This window comes from Trichosurus vulpecula, chromosome 5, assembly GCF_011100635.1.
Source record: "Trichosurus vulpecula isolate mTriVul1 chromosome 5, mTriVul1.pri, whole genome shotgun sequence".
NCBI classification, from domain to species: Eukaryota; Metazoa; Chordata; class Mammalia; order Diprotodontia; family Phalangeridae; genus Trichosurus; species Trichosurus vulpecula.
In genome coordinates this window covers 47,708,207-47,734,111 of record NC_050577.1, presented here as the reverse complement: position 1 = coordinate 47,734,111, position 25,905 = coordinate 47,708,207, and the positions used below count along the sequence as shown (strand labels likewise).

Genomic DNA, 25,905 nt, shown 5'->3' with positions numbered 1-25,905 from the left:
AGGGACAATTTCAAAGATACCTGGGAAGACTTATACGAACTGATACAAAATGAAGTGAAAAGAACCAGGAGAAAAACTTATATAATAACAATAATATTATTTTAAAAAACTGTGAAAGGTTTGAGAACTCTGATTGCAATGACCAACCATGATTCTAGAGGACTCATACTACCCTACCCAGCTTCTGACAGAGAGGTTTATACATGGACTCAAAGTACATATTGAGAAGTGTGTGTGTGTGTGTGTGTGCGCGCGCGCGCGCGTGCATGTGCGCGTGTGTGTTTAATTTACTTTTGAAAAATTCCTGTCCCAGATGGTATCAGTGCTGATCAGGAAACCTGAAAATTACCAAGAGATAAATGTAAGAGATAGGAAGGTATAGAACAAAGTCTCTCCTGCCTCCCACACTTCACCAAATTGAGCAGGATTATTCTAGCAATTAAGATTAAAGTGAATCGTAGTGACTGGGAGAACAGCTAGTATCTAGAAGGTTATTACAATAAAATCTGCGTAAGATGGGAGCCAAGAATAGGTGGTGGTTCTAGGGAAAATGGAAAGGAGAAGACAAATCTAGTAGTCATTTTGCAGGAAGAATTTAGCAAGGCATGGCTAGGTACTGGATATGGAGGAAGATGAGCTGGGGCAGGGGAGGGGAGGGATGCTGAAGAAAGTTTTCCAGCATTGTAAGTTAGGGTGGATCAGGAGCCTGTTGATGCTGCTGACAGATATGATAAAGTGATGAAGGAGGGACATTTGAGATGGAGGTGCAACTGCAAAACTTTTCTCCTTGGGTTTCCCTTGCTGCGGGTTGAGGGGAAGGGATGGTTGTATCACATTTTTTCAGAGATTCCCTAACTCCTGAAATAGAAAAGATGCTCTGAGGTGGTTGAAGGCCAGCGACTGTGTGACATAAACTTACCCTTCTTGGGAAATTGAGGCAAAATAGTTGGTGCATTGTTCCACGAAGTTGTCTCATGGGTAATTTGAGAGCCACATTCTAGTTGTGCAACTTTGTAACATTTTTCTGATAACTATAAGACAGTCATTGAAGTAGATGGAAATGTGATAGATACCTAATACTGTCTTACCCATTAATAGTATGGACACATTGAGTTTTTCTTTGCCTTTAACATTGTTCTTTGTGTAGTATATTCTGAGTTACCAAGAAATAAGTTAATATGATATTACTTCTTTTGCTTTTGTTGTGACCTAGAACCCTGTTCATCAATGGAAGGAACTCCCAGAGTGGAAGCTCCCTTCACCAATTCATAAGGAAATGTGTCTGTAACATATAATATTAATAATAATAATAATTACTAGCACTTATATGGTGCTTTCAGATTTTGAAAGCACTTACATGTTATCTCTGCTGATCCTTGCAACAGTCCTGTAAAGATACTATTAACATCAGCTTTTTACAGATGAGGGCATTTAGGCAGAGATAGATTGTGACGTACCCAGAGTCACATCTAATTAGGGTCTAAGACAGTGCTTGTTCATCTTTATTCTAAGTCCAGAACTCTATCCACCAGGCCTCCCAGGTGCCTTTTAAAGAGCTGTCTAGGTTGGACATGAAGAGAAAGCTGGCAAGTTCGGGTGATGGCCCCCAATCATCCCCACTCTACACCTGGGAGGAAGTAGAAGGGAAGTAGCAGGCATACAGTAGTCAGTGAGGAGGGAGGAGGGCAGGTAGATCCAAGAGAAAGGAGTAAATGAAACAGGATTCTGGGGATCGAGGCCCAGGCCAGGCCAGCAGAGAGTTGTGACGACCAGGAAAGACAAGTGGAGAGAATTTAAATTCTCTATCCAAGGATCCACAGTTAGTAAGTGTCAGAGGCAGGATTTGAATCTAGGTCCTCCTGATTCCAACCATTCAACCAACAAGCATTTATTAAGTACCTACTCAGGTGCTTATTCAGCATCTTATTCAGCACCTACACAGGCTCTATGTCAAGTGCTAAGGATACCAAAAAAGGTAAAAACTAAAAAGTGGTCCCTACCCTCAAGGGTCATGTTTTCTAAAGAGGTAGGAGACAACAGATACATAATTGAATATAAATACAAGATGAATTTAGAGGGTAAGGAACTGGGCAGAGGAGGGAAGGAACCAGGAAAGACTTTCTGCGCAGAGACATTGGAGCTGACTAATGAAGGAAGCTGTATATTCTAAGAAATGAAGGTGATGTGGGAAGGGTTCTAGGCATGGGAGATAGAGCCTCATGTCTGAGGAATAGCAAGTTGACTAGTGTGATGGGACCATACAGTGGGTGGGAGAGAGTAAGGTATAAAAAGATCAGAAATACAGGAAGGGCCCAACCTGTGAACTTGAAATGCCAAACCAAAGAATTCTTATGTCATCTTAGAGGTCATGGGCTGCTACTGTGGTTTACTAAATAGGGAGGTGACAGGGTCAGCCCTATCTTCAGGGAAAATCACTTTAGTAGCTATGGGGAAGGATAGATTGGAGCAGGGCGAGGCTTGAGGCATATGATTATAGGAAATGTCAGGCTTAGGCCAGTCCAGTCCTCTCAAATTTAGCCTGAGATTGGAATGAAAAGAGATTCCTAGAATGTGGGGCCATTAACAAAAGGGGCTTACTTAGCCATAGAAGGAGAGGAACATTCCCTGAGGGTATAGCTTTGATTTGGTAGAAGGTAGCTCTAAAGCCTCTGAGTTGACCATGGTGGTTCTCTGGTAAAGCCTTCTAGCTTTTGCACTCAGGAGGCCTAGAAACTATGTCAACAGCCAGTGCCAATTAGGTCAGGAGGATGATTTCAATACATTTTAAGGAAAAGAATTAACCCAGCCCACAAAATCCAGGACTTTGGTAGATATTCCTTCTATTAGAGCCAATTGTCCATGCAAGAGGGCCTGAAGTGGGGTAGGTAGGACCCTGTGAGTCGCATGTTGACTTAGAAAACCACAAATTAACATTATCTGTATCGTATTGCATTTTCATTAGTTTTGTTAAACATTTCCCAATTACATTTTCATCTGCTTCAGGCTTCACTATGGAGTTTTACTTGTAGCCAGCCCATACCTTGAGTTTGATCCCTCTGTTGCAGAGGGCTTCTAGCACAGAAAGTTCCTTAATTAACTCAGATTGTGAGTTTGTTTGTAATCTAGTCTTGAAGACTTGCCCATGATCACATAGATATTTTGTGTCAGAAACTGGACTTGAACTCAAATCTTCTTAACTTTTGGGCCAGAGAATCTCTCTATTTGGGGCAGTGAGAGATGAGATAGGGAGGAGAACATGGGAGCTAAAGGCCTCAGCTCTATTTTAAGACTAATGATTCATTATTCAAAGAGGTTTGCACAAGGTTGAGACTCTCGTTGCTTCTTTTGGCTAATGTAGTAGTGGTAGTAGTAGTTGTAATAGTAGTGGTAGTAGTGGTGGTGGCAGTAGTGGTGGTGATAGTGGTAGCAGTAGTAGTAAAAAAGTAGTAGTGGTGGTATTAGTAGTGGTAGTAGTAGTAGTAGAGGAAGTGGTAGTAGTGGCAGTAGTAGCAAGTAATAAATAAACACTTATTAAGTACCTATTATGTGCTGAAGATACAAAGAAAGGCAAAAAGCTGTCCCTGCCCTCAAGAAGCTCAGTCTAATGGAGGAGACAACTATTCACAGACAAGATAGGGTCTGGTTAAATTGAAGATAATCTCAGAAGGAGAACACTAGCATTAAGGGTATTAGTAGTGATAAGACTTTCTATTTGTTTAGACTATAATGATCACAATAATCCTTTTTATTTATTTGGACTAAAAGACATGCAGATGATAATCAGTTAGTGTCTAATTAGATATTTATGTTTTAATATATTGAATGAATGAAAAATCATTTATTAAACTCTTATTTGGTGCTGGGCATTGGGGTTAGAAAAACACAAAAGAAATATCTGCAGTCCTCTGGTGTTCTTAAAGCAGAAGCTCTTAACATTTTTTTATGTCATGGACCTTCCTTGGCAGCCTGGTGAAGCCTGTGAACCTGGTGAACCCCCTTTCCAAATAATGTTTTTAAAAGAATAAACTAAAACACATAGGATTACAAAGGGGATCAATATATTGAAAAACAGTCATCTTTCAGGCAAAGTTAAAGCAATAGATTTAATCAGAAGAGAAAAATAGGGAAACTACACTATGTGTCAGCCATATTATTCAATATTGTTTTAAACCATTTAAAATAGATAGTATAAAATACCTGAGAGTATACCTGTCAAAATAGACACAGGAACTATATGAATATAAACATAAACACTTTTTATACAAATAAAATTAGATCTAAATAATTGAAGTAATATTTATTGTTCATGGGTAGGTAAAGCCAATATAATTAAAAAATGACAATTTTATCTAACTAATCTATTTGTGAAATGCCATCACAATTAAATTACTAAAGAAGTATCTTACTGAGTTAGAAAAAATAATAACAAAATTCATTTAGAAGAACAAAAGGTCAAGAACTTCAACGAAACCAGGGCGGGGAAAAGATGTAAAGAAAGCAGATGCAGGAGCATCAGACTTTAAAACATATTACAAAGTGAGAGCATTGTTGAAGTGTAAAATGGGTAATTTTGATTATTTTAGATTAAAATTTTCTTGTATAAAATAAAACCTATACAGCCAAGAATAGAAGGAATGTAGAAAATTGGAAGAAAAAAAAAACATTCATAGACAATCCCTCAGACAGAATGGGATTGGGTTGGGATATTACTGTGGTGTAGGAAATGATGATCTGGTTGATTTAGAAAAACACGGAAAGACTTGGAATTATGAAAGAGGATGCTATCCACCTTCAGAGAAACAGACAAGCAGAAATAAGCACACTACGGTCATGAAATATACATATGTACGTGTATGAGTGTGTGTCTTTATAGGAGTATGTTCATAAAAATTTATGTACTTGTATTATATATGTCTATATATGCATATATATCTGCACTTAGTTGTAGCCTTCTTTGGGGGGGAGGGGAAAAATAAAGTAAAAAGTGCCCAGCAGAGAATAAAAGAAAACCAACAAGGAAGCAAAGAAAAGTTTGACAGCATAGAAAACAATGCGTAGTATTTATTACGTAGGTTTTCTTGAAATGGAGATTTATTGCTTTATATTGAATCCTCTCATGTTTTGCTGTGTATGTGGCAATTTTTTTTCTTTTCTTATTTTGTACTTAAATTTAAAATAAATTTTGAAATTAGAAAAAAAAATCCAGTTGTCCAAAGAGCAACACTTTTACACATGGTAAAGCACTTGGTAAATTCTTTCTTGATTAATTCATCAATGTCTTAAAACCATAAGCTCACAGACCCCGGGTTAAGAACTCCTAATAAAGAGGGGCCCACGGTTATGGACTCTTGACTTCACACACTAGCTGTGTGACCCTGTACATGTCTCCTTACCTTTATGTTCCTTAGTTTTTTCACTTAGAAAATGAGAGGGTTGGATTTCATGGCTTTGAGGACCCCTTCTGGCTATCAATCTCTGATCCTCTGACTTAAGGCTAATAATAGAATAATTAAACAGTAAATTGACTGATGAGAAATATGGTAGAAAGGGGTTGGGCTGTGAAACAAGACACTTGGTCAAGGTTCTTTTATCAATTACTAGCGGCGTGACTTTGGCATCTACAATTGGCAAAATACTCATTTAGGCTCTTTGAGTATCAACTTCTCATCTGTGAAATGGGTACAATAAAACTTGCTTCATTAACTTCATGGGGGCTTTTAAAGAGCAAAGGAAGCAATGGATATAAAAGCATTTCACAACCTATAAAATGTTATATTAAAATGAACATGAAGAAAAGCCTGTAGAACAAGCCAGGGCAGGCTTTGGGGTTCTGGGATCCTGTCCTCCCTTTAGCTTGCACCACAAAGAGCTAAGACTACTACATTTGCCAGATTAGCCCCATACAGGGTGCCTGGAACGGTCTAAGCTGGTGATCAAGAAAAAGTGGACCTGAAAGGAATTGGTGGCAACTTCTGAGTTCCCTAGGAAAAGAAGGAATTCATACCCTAAGGTTCTGATTCCATTAAAGCTTGGCAGTTTCTTCCCACTGTCCCTTAGGGAATATTCACATGGTTATTATGGAGATATGGAGTTGCTGAATTCCTGGTCTTCTGACTCTTATTCTGTCATTGCTAGCAATGGAATTGCTGACTCTCATAAAATCAAGATAATGCAATCTTAGAATCAATAATGGGGCTGATGGAAAGCCTCAGGTGAGGTTATCTTGGCTGCCTGATTGCAGGCAGGGAGGGAAACATTGCTCAAATATTGCACCTGAGTCTGTCCTAAGGTTTAGAGAACCCTAAGGGAGAAAATCTCGGGGCCCTCCCAAGGTCACCAGAATCCATTTCCTTCCATTCCCAAGCTCTGTTTTTAGAGAATTACCTTGGGGCCCAGAGAGATTAACACCCAAAGTCACACCGATAGTATATGGTGGAGGCAAGACAATTTATGGTAGAGTTCGACTAACTCTAGTCAATCAACCAACAAGTATTTCTTTTTTTTAAAATTTATTTTAGACAAATACTAAAACTTATATACACAAGAAAAGAAAAAGAAGTATTATAAACTTAAATATTGAAACAAGAACAAAATAAGAAAAATAAAACATTGCCATGTGCACAGCAAAACATAAGAGAGGACTCAAAATATGCAGCAATAAATTTCCATTTCCAGAAAGTCTACGTAATAAATACTACGCATTGTGTTGAGAAATGTCCACCTCTTCTTTGATTCCTTGTAAGTTTTCTTTTGTTCTCTGCTGTGCACTTTTAACTTTGTTCTTTTTTTCCTCTTCTCCCTCCCCCTTTCCACCCCAAGGCTACAATTAAGCTCAGACACACACACTTATATACATACAAACATATGTAGACATATTCAAAGATATATATATGCATATATATATATATACACACATACATATACCCACATATACATGCTTATACATATACTTAGATATCTATAATCATACTCATATATAGACATACACTTTCATCTAAGTAAGACCATACTATACTTATTTGCCCTCTGTTTCTCTGAGGGTGGATAACCTCTTCCTTCATATGTCCAAGTCTTTCCATATTTTTCCAAGTCCACAAACTCATAATTTCCCACACCACAGCAATATTCCAACCTTGTACTCTCTAGTTATTTTAAATACTCCAAAACAATGTTGATGAATGTGACCGACATAGTGTAGTTTCCTTATTTTTTCGCTTTTCCCTACTTTAGCCTAAACTTTGTCCAAGATCATGATTACCACCCTTGCTCCTTTTTCTCTAACAAATTCTACTCCTGATCTTTATTTTGTTTTGTGCATATCTCAAATTTCCTCTCTCTCGTGACTCCTCTTCTACCTTGCCCTCCAATTACTTAACCTACACTCCCCTGCCCCCTCATCCTTCCCTAATTCTCCCATTCCCATTAATCTAAACAACCTTTTCTGCCCCATCCTTTTAATCTATTCCTTCACCCTCCCCTCTAGAGATCTCTCCCTTATCCTCTCCCTCCCTCCCTATCCCCCCCAGCATTTTATTTCTTTCTAAATTTAGAATACTTTTATACTCTTCGAGATATATATGTATTGTTCCCTCTTGAAACCATTCCCTATGTAAGTAGGTTCCAGAACTACCAGCCCTCCTCCTACATTTAATTCCTCCGTGTCAGTTCTTCTTCTCATACCTCATTTGTATGTGATAATTATTCGTTTTACCTGTTCCTAAACGGTTTTACTTTTCAAAATCATATCATACTCAGGTCTACCCCAATCTTTCTTATGAGCTACCCAATTACTAATAACAATCTTAGATATTTCCTCATAGAAAAGATAAATGGTCTATTCTTATTGAGTCCCTTTTTAAACAAAATCTTCAAAGTCTAGCAACTCATTAAATGTCCATTTCTTTTTTTCATTCAGGCTAAGAAATATTTCTGAAGCACTTGCTATGTTCCAGGCGCTGGCAGGGGCTCCAATACACCCCCAAATGGATTTTTGAGCTCATTGGTTTGGGAGTAGTTCCCTTCCAAGACAAAAATGAGACAGGCCCTTCACTCAGGGACCTACTAAAGGAATACGATATGTTCCCAGATAATAATACATAATGATTTGGTGGACTGGGAATAAGGGAGGGCTCCCTGAAGAAGAGGTCTAAGATCAAATCTTAAAGTGAAGGAGGAGTTCCAACAAGCAGAGATGAGAGGATAAGACATTCCAGATAAGGGAGAACAATCTGTGCTAATCACTGAAGGGAGAGGTGGAATCTGGCCTTTGGGGAACACCAAGGGGGCCATTTTATCTAGAGGGAAGAATGCTTCGGAGGGAATAATGTGAGATTATCCTGGGACAGATTACCAAGAGCATTAAGTACCTGAAAAGATGTTATTTTTTCCTAAAGGCATCGTATAGTCACTGATGTTTCTTAAATTTAGGAGTAATTCCAAGACCACCCTTTGTCCTGTTGAACTTCACACTGCAATGGTGAGATTATCTATTTAAAAATAAGGAAACAGGAGCAAGAAGGGGAAGAGTTGGGTTATAGGGTGAAACTCTGAAACTGAGTTACTGTTTCTCTTTCTTCTTTCTGTAGCTTAAAAATTTTAAGCTTAAAGCTTAAAATTTATGCTATTTAACAATCTAACCTGATGGCTAGTTCTATTGGGTCCTATGTGAATACTGACCCAAGTCATGTTCAGATCTGTTAATACACATACAGAAACGACCTTTGGTTTTAAAAAAGCTATTTGCTAATATTACAAGAAAGCTTTTTTTTATTATTGATTTTCAGTATCAATGGTCTTTTATCATGAATTTAGGAAAGAAATCAATTCTATAAATCTCATGAACTTAGACTTCTAGAGGTCCTGTTAATGAAATAGGACCTAGAGCTAAACCCCAATGGGATCTGGGGGGTTCTAAGAGGCAGAGGGGGCAAGATAAAGCCTTCCAAATATGAGGGGACAATCTGTGCCAATCACAGAAGCAGGAGATGGACTCTGGCTTATGGGGAACACCAAAGACGTCATTTTATCTACAGAGAAGAATGTTTCAGAGGGAATAATGTGTGATCATCCTGGAACAGATTATTAAGAGCATTAAATAGCTGAGATGTCATTTTGTCCTAAAAGCATTGAGTAGCCACTAATGTTTTCTTAGGCTTAGCAGTGATTCCAAGACTACCCTTTAGCCAGCTGGCTTTATACTACAATTGTGAGACTATTTGTTTAAAAAAAGGAAAAACTGGAAGACTTTGCTTTACAGTGGGAAACAATCTTGGGGTTCATCGTCCATCTACTTAATTTTACAGATGAGTTTACAGGCCCAGAGAGCTTAAATGGCCTCTTTAAAGTCACAGAGGCAGTCAGGGTTTGAACCTGGGCCTTCTGAATCCAATTCCAATACTCTTTCCAAGTCACCAAACTAAACTGGGTTCTAGCTTACTGAATGCTAATAAACCATTCAGAAGGGAGCTGTTTACTTTGTACTCTGGACCTTGGTGTGTATAAACAACCACCTGCCTTGAGACCCCTATTACTATGACATCATTTGTGAGTAGGGGACAGGTCTACTTTTTAAAAATCTCATACTTTGTGCCAGGTTTGGCTTCTCTTTGGTTGGGATTGTGAGATTCTACTTGTGTATTGATTTGATGTATTTTTATTTGATTTTTAAATAATTTTATAGCATATATAAAATCCTATATATAATTTTTATAATTAATTTTACTTTACATTTTTTAGCTACTAGCTTGCTGTTACTTCTCTGTGACCTTGAATTTTCTCGTCTGGTAAATGGGCACTTAGCCCAGGTATTGTTCACTGACAGAGAGCATGTGGCATAATGGGTAGTTGTATTTGTTCTTTGTTTTTGAAGAGGACCATGATATCAGAGAAATGATGACATGATTTAGAGTTGACTTTGATTTGCGTGAAGGAGGGCTGTGCAAGGTCACCAACCTCACTTTCTCTTCCAGAGCCATCTGGGTCCAGTGGCCAGATATTCATCAGGATGACTGGAGATGGCCCAGGTCGAAAGATGGGTGGTGAGCCAACCTCAAAGCCAGTAAAATCTAGGTTTAAATCCTGCCTTTGGCAAGTATTGGCTATGGGATTCTACTCATGTTTCTTACCTTCCCAGTGCCCTAGGCAACTCCTTTATTCTATAATTAAAAACTAGTTTGTTCATCTCCTGGGAGTTCTCTACTCTCTATCAAAAAAATTTTTTTTTAATAGTACATTGAATAGTTTGGAGTAGTCAATGGGTGACATTAAATGACCACTAACTGAGCCACATTTGACTGTACATTGGTTTTGTATAATAGCAGTGCTCCTAGAAAATGGCATTCAAGAGGCAGTGTGGTATGTTGGAAGGGTTCTACTGCTGACCATCGGGGTCACTTTGGGCAATTCAGTTCTCTTGGCCTGGTCTCTAGAATAATGGTGTTCAGCTAAGTGATCTTCAAGGTCCCCTCCAGCTGAGGCAGCTGGAGGCAGAGTGGATAGAGAGCTGTACTTGGAGGCCGAGTTCAAATCTTGCCTTAAAAACTCACAACTTTGTGGCCCTGAGTAAGTTACTTGACCTGTTTCAATTTCAGTTTCAAAGGGAATAACAACTTCTACCTTCCAGGGTGGTTGGGAGTATCAAATAAGATATATGTTACTTTTAAGCATTACATAAATACTAGCTACCATTAATTTATTACTTTTTAAATTAATACTATTAGTTCCTGCAAAGATTTAACCCTGAATCTAATTTTTGTAAATGGTATCCTGTTTTAAATGCACAGGGAGGGGGAGACATTGCTAGTTAATAACTATATAGACAATATATTTCTTAGAATTAAGATGACTTATGGGACAACTTAGCTCAGAGAGAAAAGCTGAACTTTTTTTCACTTTTTTTCTTAATTTCTGTTTTTTCGTTTCACTATACATGTTTATTTTTTAATGTATATTTTTAATTTTCAGTATTCACTTCTATAAGATTTTAAGTTCTAAAAAAATTTTCTCCCCTCTCTCCTTTACTCCCTCCCCAAGACAGTATGCAATCTGATATAGGCTATACATGTACAATCATATTAAACATATTTCTGGGGCAGCTGGGTGGCGCAGTGAGTAGAGCACTGGCCCTGGAGTCAGAAGGACCTGAGTTCAAATGTGGCCTCGGACACTTGACACACTTACTAGCTGTGTGACCTTGGGCAAATAATTTAACCCCAATTGCCCTGCATTCCCCCTTTCAAAAAAGAAAAAAAACCATATTTCCATATTAGTCATGTTGTAAAGAAGAGTTAGAACCAAAGGGAAAAACCATGAGAAAGAAGAAACAAACAAACAAAAAAAAAGAGAGAGAGAGAAAATAGTATGCTTCAATCTGCCTTCAGACTCCATAGTTCTTCCTCTTGTGTGGAACGAGTGAAGACCTCTCATAAAAGGGGACAAATCAAATAAATAGAAATAAGTAGGATAGTGACTCCCATTTCTTTACTTAGATATTTTCCTTTCTGTAAAGCCATTTCTCTACTTAGTTGTTTTCCTTTCTATAAGCCAAGCTAGTGACCGTAAGGCCCCCGAGAATAAGAATAAGGGTGAGAAGCCTGAAAGAAAGAAGGGTTGAGGTGAATAAGTACATCAACCATAAAATCCTCTGAGAGTAAGGATAGGACACAGGATGCTCACCCCCTGTGTATTGACCTCAGGATAAGGGACCCTCAGCTCAGCAGAAAAATGGATGAAAAGCCGGAAAGCCAGGTGCAATGTAGACGTGCAGGACCAGTTAGGTATAAGAATGATGGGAGACAAAATGTAATGGTGCTGGGGGATATCCGTCACAGATGTAAGGGTGATGGGAAGCATCTGTTGCAGAAGCAAGGGTGGTAGGAAAGGTTAATCTGCCACAGATGTGATGATGAGGTAACCAACAACTGGCTTCTGCCTGTCACAGATAACCAAACCATTTGTTCATTGTCATTGTCATTAAGATATATATATATATATATATATATATATATATATATATATATATATCACTTCAGATTGATGGGAGAATGGGATAAGAATGGTGGGAAGGTTATGTCCGTTACTTGCTTGTCAAAAATAATTAAAACTTTGTTCTTTGCCATTGTCCCTGGGATAGATTTATCGTGTCCAGATTGTACCCTCAAAGCTTACGTCTTCAAGCTGAGAGGAAGGAGGTTGGGAGGGGGAATTGCGGTTAGGAACCTATATAAGCACCCCAATTCTCTGTGTCCAGTGTGCTCTGACACTGAGAGGTGCCTGGAGTTGCCCTTTCCTGCAGGATCGTAATAAATTTTCCTTTCTACTTTCACCTTGAGATGCCTCTGTTTTAATTCCTTGATTTGTAAATTCATATCGTACACACTCTGGATGTAGATAGCATTTTCCATCATGAGTCTTCTGGAGTTGTCTTAGATTCTTGCATTGCTGAGAAGAGCTAAGCCTATCAAAGTTGGTCATCAAACAATGTTGCTGTTACTGTGTACAATATTCTCCTGGTTCTGCTCACTTCACTCAGCATCAGTTCATGTAAGTCTTTCCAGGGATTTCTGAAATCCACCTGTTCATCATTTTTTATGGAACAATAGCATTCCATTACATTCATATACCACAACTTGTTCAGCCATTCCTCAATTGATGGTTAACCCCTCAATTTCCTATTCTTGGCCACCACAAAAAGAGCTGCTATAAATATTTTTGTCCACGTAGGTCCTTTTCCAATTTTTATGATGTCTTTGGGATATAGACCTAGTAATGGTATTGCTGGGTCAAAGGGTATGCACAGTTTTATAGCCCTTTGGGCATAGTTCCAAACTGCTCTTCAGAATGACTGGATAAGTTTACAACTCCACCAACAAGAAAGCTGAACTTGTGAACTTAATTCAGAGATAAAGAAACATGGCTTAGGCAATTTTACAACATGTTGGGGGTGATACAGAATAGAATCAGTTACAAAATGAATCGGAATCAATTAGATTTTCTCAATACAAAAGAGGAGAAGTTTATTGTCTTTGGCCTTGTGACCACAATCTCATTGAGAAGACATACCTGAAAAAAAAGGCAAATGGACAGATAATGACAACTCGAAATTACAAGCATTGATTTTCATAGGACTTTAAGGCTAATAAAGAGCTTTACAAATATCATATATCATCATCACAGTGACCTTGGGAGGTAGGTGTTATTATTATCCACCTTTTACAGATGAGAAAACTGAGGCAAGGGGTTAAATAAAGGGTCATAAGGCTAATGAGTGTCTGAGGCTGGATCTGAATTCAGGTCCTCCTGAAGGGAATGTGGTACAAGATAATTCAGGCCTAATTCTCTTTCTATCTATTGCACCATCTAACAGCCCAATTACAACTATTTGGATAAGTGGGGTGAAGGAGTAGTGTAAAGAGCTGAGATTAATGCCAAGAGATATAGAAGGATAATGGTGCTCTCAATAGAAATTTCAGTTCAGTTGTTTCAGTCACATCTGACTTCATGACCCCATTTGGGGTTTTCTTGGCAAAGATACTGGAGTGGTTTGCCATTTCCTTCTCCAGTTCATTTTTTTTTACAGATGAAGAAACTGAGGCAAACAGGGTTAAGTGACTTGTCCAGGATCACATAGCTAGTGTCTGAGGCCGGATTTGAACTCACAAAGACGAGCTTGACACTCTATTCACTGTGTCACCTAGCTGCCTTCTCAACAGAAATGGGGAGGTTCAAAGGATGGCTAAGTCTGAGAAGGGAGAAAAGGGGGCATCTTTTTGATATATTTTAGATATGTTAAGTTTGAGGCGTCTATGGAGTATTCAGTTTGAAATGTCCAACAAGCAGTGTGTGATGTGGACTGTAGCTTGGGAAACACACAGACAAAAATAAAGTCCCTGTCCTTAGCTAGTTAAAAAGGTAAATGACATCTATTCAATGTCAATATATGCAAAATAACTAGAAAATCCAAGGTATTTTCAGGGAGGGGGCACTTAGAGTTTGGAAGTGGGGGAGGGGAGGGTTTCAAGAAATGTCCTATGTAGGAAGTATAGAATGTTTAGTCACTGAAGCTAGTTACTTACTTTATTGTGAGGTTCATCAGAGAAACAGCACATCTTAGTGGATAGGACTTGAAGTAAAGAACATCTGGGTTCAAATCTGGACTCAGATATGTTTGGGGCTGTTTGACCCTGGTGAAGTCACTTGTCTATTTGTTGATCTATAAAATAAGGCAGTTGGACTTAATGGCCTCTTGAATCTCTTCCTGCTCAAAATAAAAGGCTGTTGAGCTTCTCAGAAAAAAGGCGAGTGCTATACACAAGTGCCTTACAGTAAAAGCAAATTACCAGCTTCCTCTTTAACAATATTGGATTTACTCAAGACACCTTTGAGATGCTCCAATTCTGGGATTCTTTTTGTTTTTTGGCATGGCAATTGGGGTTAAGTGACTTGCCCAAGGTCACACAGCTAGTAGTACATGTATCAAGTGTCTGAGGCTGCATTTGAACTCAGATCCTCCTGACTCCAGGGCCAGTGCTGTACTCACTGTGCCACCTACCTGTCCCCAGTTCTGAGATTCTTAACCTGGAGTCTGTGAACTTTAAAAAAAGAAAAATTTTTTGATGACTTGTTCAGCTGTGTTGGACTCTTCATGACCCCACTTGGGGTTTTCTTGGCAAAGCTACTGGAGTGCTTTGCCATTTCCTTCTCCAGCTTATTTTACAGATGAGGAAACCGAGGCAAACAGGATGAAGTGACTTGTTCAGGGTCACATAACTAGTAAGTGTCTGAGGCTGCATCTGAACTTAAGTCTTCTTGACTCCAGTCCCAGCACTCTAACCACTGTGCTACCTACGTGCCATATTTTGATGCCTACTACAATATAATTAGTTTCCTTTGCAATCCTATGCATTTTATGCATTAAAAAAGAACATTATTCTGAGAATGGGTCCATAGGTCTCATCAGACACCGCCCAAGGCGATCACAATACAAAAAGGTGAAGAACTGTGCTCTACCTCAACGTCTTCCTCTACCTCCCCCATTTTACGATGAAACTAAGGCCCAAGTATATCCCACAATGCAAAATCCACATTGTGAAAAGATTAGCTGAAAGCTTTTGAGAGTTTCTAGTGCGTGTTTTAGAAAGCGTAGATCAGAAATTTCAAATGCTGTAATAACCCAGCAGTTTATGAGTACTAGGATAAAGAAGCTAGTTTAGAGGAAAAGAGGCCCAGGGACCGGTCAGTCATCCTTCAAGCATTTATTAAGCACTTTCTAAGTGCCAGGAGTACTCGTTAAGTCCAGGATCAACTGGACAACAAGACAAGGGCCGGACTTTTCTTTAGACGCGTGAGTGCATGATGGTGCCTGGACGTCCAGTATTTCTCGCTTTTTCAAGGCTTTAATTTTTCCTAGGCTTTAACCTTGAGGCCCAAGGGTGGGGTTGCAGTCTTATCTGAAGGTGGGAGATCGCTTGATAAGCAGTCAGAAAGCCCCCAGGAAAGTAGAGACATTTTCACTATCTTACTTTTCCCGAGGGGATGCCGTCACGTCTCCCACCCGGAGCTCCAGAGCTGAACAAAAAACAGTAAAAACAAAAACTAAATCCCACCCCCAGCCCCCTCGGGCTGTCAGCCCCAAGGCTAGCTGGGCCGGGTTGATGATGCAAGCTCCGCTGATCCGGGCTGGGGGTATGTAAGCAGCGGTGGCCTGGCCACCCGGCTAGAAGGAGGAGGCGGAGGTGACTAGCTGGAGGAGGAGACTTTGCCAGGAGAGGCCGGCTCAGGGCTGGAGCTCGAGTGCAATCAAGTGACTCTGGGCGGGCAGCGCCGGGCTCCTGTGTCGTTCGCACGTCTGGGCTCGCGTGGCCAGGGCTGTGCCTGGGCGTCGGTCATGCCTCACCGGGCGCTCTTGGCTTTCCTGCTTCTGCAGCCGCTGCTGACTGCCGGGGAGCTCAGTGTGCAGGTAGTGTGCTCGCAGGGGAGGGGGCCGGCCTGGGGCCGAGGTTGCGGTGGCAGCAGCAGCAGGGGCAGCTCGGGTTGCAGCTCCTGCCAGTCCAAGCCACCCCCTCCCGACACCTCTTCATTGGGTTTTCTTCCGGGACCCCACGCGAAGGGTCTGTCGCGCCGTTTGTGCGTGGTTGGGCAGGACGCAGTGTTCTCTACCGGGGGTGTGTGTGGTACGTGTTGTGTTGGTGCTTGCGTGGTGGTGCAAGCAGATGCTGTAGCCGGGTGCAGAGGGTGACTCGGCGCTCGCATCCACCGGCTGCTCCTGGAGACAGGGTGCTGGGGCTCCCAGGTGAGCTGCAAGCTGGGACTGGCGGCTGGCTTCCTCCTGCTCCTCTTCCCCCCGTTTCCCACCGGGAAGGTTGGCGGTTCCGGGCTTCCCTCTGACTCTTTGCTGGCTTTTGTTTTTCCTCCGCACTCTCCTGCGCAGTGGGCAGCAGTTGGGATGGGGGTGGGGAGATAGAGGACGCTTATTTACGCCGAGGGCCTGGATGGGGTTTGGGTTGTTTGCCTGGGCACAGAGCTTCTTCCCCCTCATGGCATTTCTTTCTTTTCCGGGGGTTAGAGCGGGCTGTCCAGCTTGGGGTTGGTCCTTATCATATGCATATTTGCCAAGCTCTCCACTGGCTTCTTCCACAGTTTGGGAAAGATCGAGTCAGTTTCCTGGTTGGCCCCCGGGAGAGGCTGGGCTGGAAAAAGGAAGTGGGGGGGGGGGGTCCTACTAGCATCTTAGCATTCAGAGCCTTTGCGGAAGTCGGTGGCAGGAGCTGGTGGAGGAGATCCCCTTCTTCTAAGCTCATGGAGTCAGTGCTGCCCAGTACCTTAGAGGCCATCTGGGCCAACCCCTCTTTTACAGATGGGGAAACTGAGGCAAGAAGCCCAGCGACTTGCCCAAGAAGTGGCAGCCTATTCCACCCAGGACCCGCTTTCGTTTGCTTGGTCTCCTAGTGGGCATTTTCCCATCTTTGTCCCAGAAGCTCTCAGATAAGTGCTTAAAAGTACTTAATACCCACCTCCCGTTGGCCAGCTCAGTTTTTCCAACTTAACAGCAGGCGTGCCATGGTTTGAGCAAGAGTTTTTAGTCGGGTGATCAGATGTGGGCCAAACTCACCATCGAACACAGGATGCTACCATAGGGTGTGAGATGCATTTCTACTGTAAAAGAAGTCAGGCATGAGGGGTGGGGGGCATATAAATCACCTTGTAAGCTTGTTAAACACAGTACGAGAAGAAGCCTTGATTATTGAGTCATTAGATGGGAAGTGAGATACATTAGTGCATGTGGATGACTGACCTTGGCCTCCACGATGGAGGCTGGGGAGGAAAGCATCACCCACCCACCTCTTTTTTGGAGAATGAGTGGGTGAATCAGACCTTGCTTACTGTGTTTTCTGGTGGGAGAATGTGAAGGAAACTCCGTAGCCCAAAAGCAGTGGGACATCTTGTTTTTTAGCATAGCAGAATTGAGTTGAGTAAAATTGCACTCTTTGATAATTCAGGACACCTGACATACCCAGTTTAAAAATGTTTGGTAAAAGGCACAGAACTCTAAAAGCAGAGTCAGCAGCAGTATTGTTGGGTTTTTTAAAAAAAAAACTTTTGTTAAATATTTCCCAATTACACTTTTTTTTTTTAGAATTTTGAACTCCAAATTCTCTTCCTCCCTCACCCATTGAGAAGGCAGTCATTATGATATTGGTTATACAGGCATTGGCAGCAGTATCCATTAAAAGATTTTTTAACAATGAAAAAAAATCTGGAAAATGTCATTCAAGAATTATCTTCTGAGGCCAAAGGTCCTTAATTTGGTGTCCCTGGATAGATTTTTAGAGGGGACATCCATGTACTTGGATAAGGAAAAAATTAAGTGTTTATTTTCATTAACCTCTAACAGAAATTTGACTTTCCTTTCAATTATTTAAGAACATTCTGAGAGGGGTTCATAGGCTTCACCAGAATGCCAAAGGGGGTCCATGACCCTGGACTAAGGGAAGGGTAATTGAAAAGCTGGGTATTTGCCCAAATGAAATCAAGTGAGATAATAGTTATAAAAGCATATGCCTGGCTATATACATATATATGTATATTTATTTATAAAAGCACATTCTTGGCTTTGCAAATTTACATGTACATTTGTTAATAAAATTACATACCTGCCACTGTAAATTTGCATATATTTATTTATAAAAGCACATGCCTGGCTTTGCAAATATATATATACATTTGTTAATAAAAAATAAAATTACATTCCAGCCACTGTAAATATACATATATATTTATAATAGCACATGCCTGGCTTTGCAAATTTACATGTATATATTAATAAAATTACATACCTGCCGCTGTAAATTTACATATATTTATTTATAAAAGCATAAGCTTGGCTTTGCAAATATATATATATTATGTATATATATAAAATTACATTCTTGCCACTGTAAATTTGCATATATTTATGAAAGCACATGTCCAGAACTATAAGTTCACATATATGTATATATATACACATATATGTGTGTATATATATGTATATGTGTATGTGTATATATATATATATACACACACATATATATTTTGAGTATATATATATACATATATATACTCAAAAGCACTGTGCCAGCACTGAGTTTACATAGATACACATACATTTATTTATAAATGCATGTGCCTGCCACCGTAAATTAGCGTGTATGCCTACCTATCTTTACATGCATATGTATGTGTATTTGTGAATGTTCCTTTGCCCCCAATTTAACCTCCAGCTCCTTGAGATTTCCCTATCAGGCAGGTCAGGCTCCTCCCAGGGGCTCTTAGATTCCAAGGTACAGTGACGAGTTCCAAGGTACAAGACTATCAGCAAACTGCAGGTCATGTGAATGCTGTGAGCTGGCTTCTTCTAACTTGTGAGTGTTCCCATTTTAATTCCTTCTTTCTAGATACTAAAATAGTCTGCTACAAAGTCTACCTCACCTCCCCCCCTTTAATGTATAATTTCCAATGATTTCAGCATAGGAAAATTTGAGAACCAGTGGTCTTATTTTGCCCTTGGGAACACTCCAGCTTACTTTAGGGAGATCATAGGAACATGGATTGAGAGTTGGAGGGGACCTCAGAATGCATCTAATCCAAAAAAGTATTTTAAAGATGAAACTGAGGCACAGTCAATAAGCATTTATTAAGCACCTGCTTTGTGCCAGGTGAGATAATATGTGAATTGCCCAAAGTCAGAAGGATCATAAGATCAGAGATTTAGAGCTGGAAAGGACCTGAAGAAAGGACCTTCAGTTTTAAAGATAAGAAACTGAGACCCAGAGGAGTTAACTAACTTGCTGAGCCATACAGCTAGTGTCTGAGGTGGGATTTGAACCCAGTCTTCCTCATTCCAAGCTCAGCATTCTGTCTACTATACCAAGTAACTGGTGACAGGCTCTAGATTTGGACTTGGGTGCTCTGACTCCAATTGCACACAAGGGAAGAGGATCCAATTAAGGTGACAACATGGGTTCAAACCATTTTGAGAACTCTCCTTAGGCCACACTTAGTACCCTGAGGTGCACGTAGACCGTAGGAGGCAAGTATACAGCCCTGTTTCATTCGTGACCTTTTAAGGTATCACTCAGCTTTGGATTTTATTTGGTAATATTAATAGAAGATTTTTTTTATCACTTTTTTTTTCCCTTCATCCCCATTTTCAGGAGCCTGAGGCTGAGAATTTAAGGGATTTGTCTAGGGTCACACAGTTAGTAAATACTTGAGTTAAGATTTGAACCTAGGTCTTCCTGATTTTAAGTTCAATATTTTGTCTGACTCTCAGACTACTCCTGCCTCTCTCTGTTGGCTATGTCTTCCAAAAGGGTCTTTGAGCCTACCTCTGTATAGAAAGCACTGCAATACATGGAGATAGGCTCATCCTGAAAATTTCACTCTAGTAGGCATCAGAGTGCCTCTCACATTCACAGTGACTTGGACCAGCCTGTCTAGCATTTTTTCGTGTGTATTCATTTTTCAGTCATAAAGTCCTAATGACTGCCTGCTGCCTCTCTTTGCAGAGTTCAGGATAGGGGAGGGGAGGATTGGGACAGATGTCCTATTTTGTAGGGGAAAGGGATACTTGGATATTGAAAAATAGCTGATGTAGTTCCTGGTTGCAGGCAGACCCGACCTGGACACACCTTCCCAGCCGGACTGCTGCCTAAAGGACCTCCTACCATTTGGACATCTTTCCCTGGGGAGCAGAAACAATGATTGTCCTCAGACAGCTGTCCTTGGAAGCAAAGGCCGCCTTGGCTGCGGCTGGAGTCTTCTTCTCCATGATGGTCTCCCGGACCTACCTGTTGGGGAACCTGGAGATTGGGGTCCGGCGCTGGCTGTTCAGGCTACAGCTGGCCCTGTTTGCCAACGCGCTTATGCTGATCGGCTCCTTGTACATCTGGAGGAGCACGGTCACTTCCCTGTACCGCTCCCCTGCCATTGAATGGGGGTGCTTTTGGCCTTGGAAGGTGGCTATCTTGGCCTTCCTGGGCTTGGCCCACTCCAGCTTTTTCACCGTGCTCCTTTTTGTGGCTGAGGAGCCCTACCTTTTCGCCATGGCGGCCTACTCTAGCCTTGGTGCTTACATCATTATGATTTTCTTCCTCTTTATCCTGGGTTGCATGGAGCAGGGGTACCAGCTCTTGGCCTGGAGAGGGGGCAGGGTCAGCGGAAGCCTGGACAAGACCAAGAAGATGATCCTGAAGCCAGTCCTGGCTGTGGCTGTGACTGCTGTGCTCAGTGTGATTGGGCTCCTCAATGCTGCCCAGCCTCCAGCGGTGAAGACCGTTGAGGTGCCCATTCACCAGCTGCCGCCGTCAATGAACAACCTGAAGGTTGTGCTCCTTTCCGATATCCACCTGGGCCCCACAGTTGGCAGGACCAAGATGGAGCTGTTTGTGCAGATGGTGGAGGCTCTAGAGCCCGACATCACAGTGATTGTGGGGGACCTGTCTGACTCTGAGGCCTCCATCCTCAGGAAGGCTGTAGAACCCTTAGGCCGGCTGCAGTCTCGCCTGGGCACCTACTTTGTCACAGGGAACCATGAGTACTACACGTCTGATGTCAACAACTGGTTTGAGCTCCTCAAGTCCCTGAAAGTCCAGCCCCTGCACAATGAGAATGTGAAGATCACTGCCTCGGGCACCACATCAGGGAAGACTGAAGACGACTGGATCTGCTTGGCCGGGGTGGATGACATTGAGGCAGATGTCTTACATTACTCTGGCCATGGCATGGACCTGAGCAAAGCTTTGGATGGCTGTAGTCCTGACCACACCACCATCTTGTTGGCTCACCAGCCTCTAGCGGCCAAGCGGGCCCTTCAGGCCCGGCCAGACATTAACTTGATCTTGTCTGGTCATACCCACGGTGGGCAGATCTTCCCGCTGAATGTGGGAGCTTACTTGCTGAACCCCTTCTTTGTCGGGCTGTACAAAGTGGGGCAGAGTACCTTTGTGTATGTCAGTCCAGGGACAGCCTATTATGGCATACCAATGAGACTGGGAAGCCGGGCAGAAATTACAGAGATCATCCTTCACTCTCCCTGAACACACAGCCTTTCCCCCAACTTCTACCCTCTCCTACACCGTTTCCCCATACCCAATTCAGAGTGTTTTGTCTGCCTTAACCTGTACTGATCTACCCTCTTTAGCCTTGCAAATTAGCCCAGGTTGAGTTGGAATTTATAGTGGTATGATGTGAAGAAATCAGATTTCTTATTTGTCTGCATAAGGGAGGAGGGGCACATTTGTTAAATATTTATGGGAGAAAATCATCTTTTCCTATTTATTTGCAAAGCTGGTAATATAAATTATTGGGATTTGTTTAATTTGTAGATACTGTTTATTAGGGGCAGGGACCTATTTGGAATAGACACTAGTGTTTTACAGAGATCTTTAGACTCTGGGAATGTTGAATATTCAGCAATTTTTTTTTTCTTTTAGGACTTTGCTTTTAGGATTTAGCTCAAGCACATTTCCAGGGACTCTTTGATTCAGAACCATTTTTAGAAAGAGTTAAGGGGAAGGCCAAAGAGGAAATAAATGGGATCTCTTTTCAGTTCCATCCATCTTTCTGTCAGCCACTCTGGAAATGGAATTAATACAAAGACAGAAAAAATCTTGGTTTCCTTATTTTCTATTAAAATCCTGATGGTATCAAATTCTGCCATAGAGACCTAGATCTCATAGCCCTCCAAAGTACTTGACTGAAGTAATTAACCACCAGCCACCTGTCCTAAAGAGACCTAATTACCTTTATCCTTTCCACTTTGGAAGAAAAAAAATGCATATAACCTTGAGTGTTGCAATTGAAGTCTATTAATAATTATATTAATACATTTGTGTAGCACTTAACATTTATGTAGTGGTTTGGCATACCCTTTGTGGTAGGTTGGGTGAATGGTAGTTTCCCCTTTTAAAAAATGGCATCTACCTTTCAAGATTGCTATGCAAATCTTAAAGAGCTATATAGAGCCTAGTTATTATTATTTTGCAGAAGAAGAGAGTGAGGGTCAGAGAGGTTCAGATGACCCACTCAGGGTCACATTGCTGGCAAATAAGAGGCAGAACTCAGGTACATTGACTGGCTGTTCCTCCCACAATCCCAAGCTGCTTTGGGACAGCTGGCTGATTCCTATGCAGTATTTGATTTTTGTATTTGCTGGAGTAGGGATTAAGGCTTCCTTCCTTGGGTCACCCTTTAAAGTTACTGGCAAACTGATTTATCTTGCCACAGGTTGGCTCCATGGCCCAAGAATTGGGGGTAGCAGGACATCTAGTTTCTCAGGGGCATGGAAAGCTGAGGAGGTGACAGGTTTTGCCTTCCCTCCATCCTCATCCTCCCAGTCATTACTAAGTCAAGACTTGAATATGATTGTTAGCCACTAAGCAAAGACTTATAGAAGGATTCGTGGAATCCTAGATTTGCAAATGGAAGGGACCTTAGATACCATTCAGTTCAGTTCCTTCATTTTACAGATGAGGAAAACAGGTCCAGAGAAGTTAATTATCAAAAGTCGGATTTGATCCCAGACCTTGGACTCCAGAATCATTGTCACTCCTTCACTCCGGATATGAAGCATTCTCCTCAAACTCTTGCAAGGTTCTCTACCCACTCATGTTAGCCTATCATATCCAGTATGGTCTCCAGATTACATGATCATCTAAAGGGTAGCGACTCTGTACCTTCCATTTGTGAGGCCTTTCCCTTCAAAAGCACCCAGAGCTTGGAAGAGCCCTCTGCCAGTGATCCAGTGATTTCTGCAGAGGGTGTCTTTGCCAATGCCTGTTCCTTTAGGGAGCAGCAGGCCCCATAGCATGAGGTGGGCTCTGGCCTTGTATGCCTGGATATCTGATCAGATATGGTGAGCTTGAGGCACAGGCCCACTGGGCCTCTTATTAGCAATGGAGGAGAGAAAAGAGTTGGTTATATTGGGTTGAGTAGCTTGGAGTTTTTCACCTACCCATTTGTTTTCCTGTTACTTCAAGAGGACTGGCCCCTTGACAGAGACCATAGGGATTTACCACTATTTTCATGTGCTTCTGAATGGAAACTGAAAGATACTTTTAAAAACCCTGTGACCTAGGATCATTCTCTGAATGTTTAGGATTAGACCTCAGGTACATAAAGGAATATTGGGCAGCTAATACTGGGGAGAATTTTCTTATTATGGAGGCTTCTCCATGTGGTGAATAATGTTACTTGTAGGTGTAAGAAATATTTTCTGAGTTTGTTTTACTGTGTGTGGTTTTAAGCTGGAAGGGCCCTTGGAGGACATCTGGACCAATTCTTTTACTTTAAAGAGGACATTTAGATGAAATGGCTTGCCCATAGCCACCCAGATAGTTAAGTGAGAGTGTCTAGATTCAAACTCAAATCTTCTGACTTAAAATCCAATTTTTAATAACATAGGAAGATGTGTTTTCCTTTTTCCTTTTCTCTCATCTTCCTGTTAGGGTATCACTGTTGGAAAATGGTATGGTCTACAATCCTGTTTCCCAACTTTAAATGTCCTGGGGACCAGGAAAATATCTAAAGTCCCTACTGGACCACTCAGCAGGCCACGGTCTTAGTATTCAGGCTCTCAGCAGCTGGGCAGGGTAGAGGGAAAGCAAGAGGGTGCGAGGGAGGAGGGAGGGACAGGAGGGCAACCCAAGCTGGAAAGAAGCCTGAAGTGGATAAGAGCAGCCTGCTAGCAAAGGCTTCAAGAAGTGAGGAACATTGGTAGGAAGAGTTTGGGGGCCCAATCAAGAGTCATTGATTGGTGTGGAGTAGAAAGAAGAGTCAGACAAGACTGAACAATAACAAATTAATTGATCCGTGCAGGCTGGCATTCTTTAAAATTGTCTAGAATGATAGAATACTCAGTTGTGCTTGGTACTGAAAATGATTACATGCAGGGTAAACTTCTCACCACCCATGTCCCTATGGAACTTACCATTTCAGATGGAGATTGGATCTACATAAGGACACACATAATAAACATAAGTGATTTCAGCTATAAATAGATTCATGTGAGTTTTCTTTAAGTGATGAAGGAAGGTATTACTTCCATGGAATTCTACCCCTAAAAAGGGCCTTTTGGGATGATCTCGTCCAGCATCTTCCTCTTACAAATGAGGAAATGAAGAACTCAAGAGACGAAATTAATGGCGATTGTGTTGGCACCATGTTTTTCATTGATTACCCTCACATTCTTTCCAAGCATCAGTGCCACACTCAGTCTCCTAGGAGTGTTCCTTTAATTGCGCCTGTCTAAACAGCTGCTAGTTCCTCAACTGCTCTTGAATCACAGACTTTTACACAAGGGAGGGACCACAGGGGTCTTTTAGTCCAATCGGTAATTGATCAATGCTTCTTTACAACATTTAGGACAAGAGGTCATCCCAGTCCAATGGGCAGCCCAACATTCTGCCCACTACTTTTTTAATTTTGAATTCCAACTTCTCCCTCTCTCCAGCCCTTCCCCCACCTGTTGAGAAGGCAAGCAGTTTGATACCCAAGATATGAGTGAAGTCATGCAAGACGTTTTCCATAGTGCTTACCATTTCCAAATGCAGTCATTCCCCTCTTGCTATCTGGCCTTTATAAGATCACAGTGAATCAGACTTGTGATGGCCATGTAGTCCAATCCATACTTGAAGGGGAGAATTCCTTCTCTGTCACACCAATACATGAAAGGAATGTCACCGGACTAGTGATAATGACACATTCCCTTGGAGATCTCCAGTGAGGAGAAACTATCTCCCTAAGCGGCCTTTTTCAATGCTGGACAGCTCTCACTGTGATGAAGCTGTTTCTCACATCCCACCTAAATTAGACTTTTTTACAGTGTTCATCGGCAGTTACCGGTTCTACCTTCTGGGACCAAGCACAAGTCGTCCAACCCCCTCAGATACTTGAAGATGGCTCTCATTCCCTCCACTCAAACCCTCCATTTGAATGCATCAAGCTGTGGATGCTGCTCTCCATTGCTGGGCCTCTCTAGCCCTACTCTTGTTCATCAGTACTAGCTTTTGTCCCCATCTCCTGAGAAGAGTGACATTGACTCATTTTCGCCATCTGATTCTGTTGCTTCCTTGTCTTCATTGTATTCTTATTTGTAGCATTTCCTTTTCAGATTTCTTTACAGTTCTAGATTTCATCAGCTCCATACTTTCCCAGTCATTCCTATATATGTTGAAAAATGGGTTTTAGATGTTCATCTCAAGGGGGCCTCAAGAGACTGCCAGTGGTATTCATCCTTTCAACTACAGGGAGTCTCAGTTGAACCAATCCTTCCTTTGTCCTGAAATTCCTCTTAGTAACTGTTGGTTCTCAGGTTCATGTCTATGTGGAAAAAAAAAGGGATAGGGAGTTGGGGTCAGTTTTGTTAGG

At 41.4% G+C, this 25,905-nt stretch overlaps 2 protein-coding genes across 2 annotated transcripts in view; both read left to right on the top strand.

Moving 5' to 3' along the window:
* The first annotated feature begins 15,760 nt into the window (after positions 1-15,760).
* The window catches only part of GLB1 (galactosidase beta 1), a 67,778-nt gene continuing 57,633 nt past the window's right edge, over positions 15,761-25,905 (top strand). Inside the window, 1 exon segment of the mRNA XM_036760008.1 lies at positions 15,761-15,955. Coding sequence (XP_036615903.1) covers positions 15,884-15,955 — 72 coding nt within the window. The 5' untranslated portion in view covers positions 15,761-15,883.
* On the top strand, positions 20,238-21,780 carry TMPPE (transmembrane protein with metallophosphoesterase domain). The gene has a single exon (XM_036760007.1). It carries the CDS (start codon positions 20,238-20,240, stop codon positions 21,573-21,575), a length of 1,338 nt encoding a protein of 445 aa, XP_036615902.1. The 3' UTR covers positions 21,576-21,780.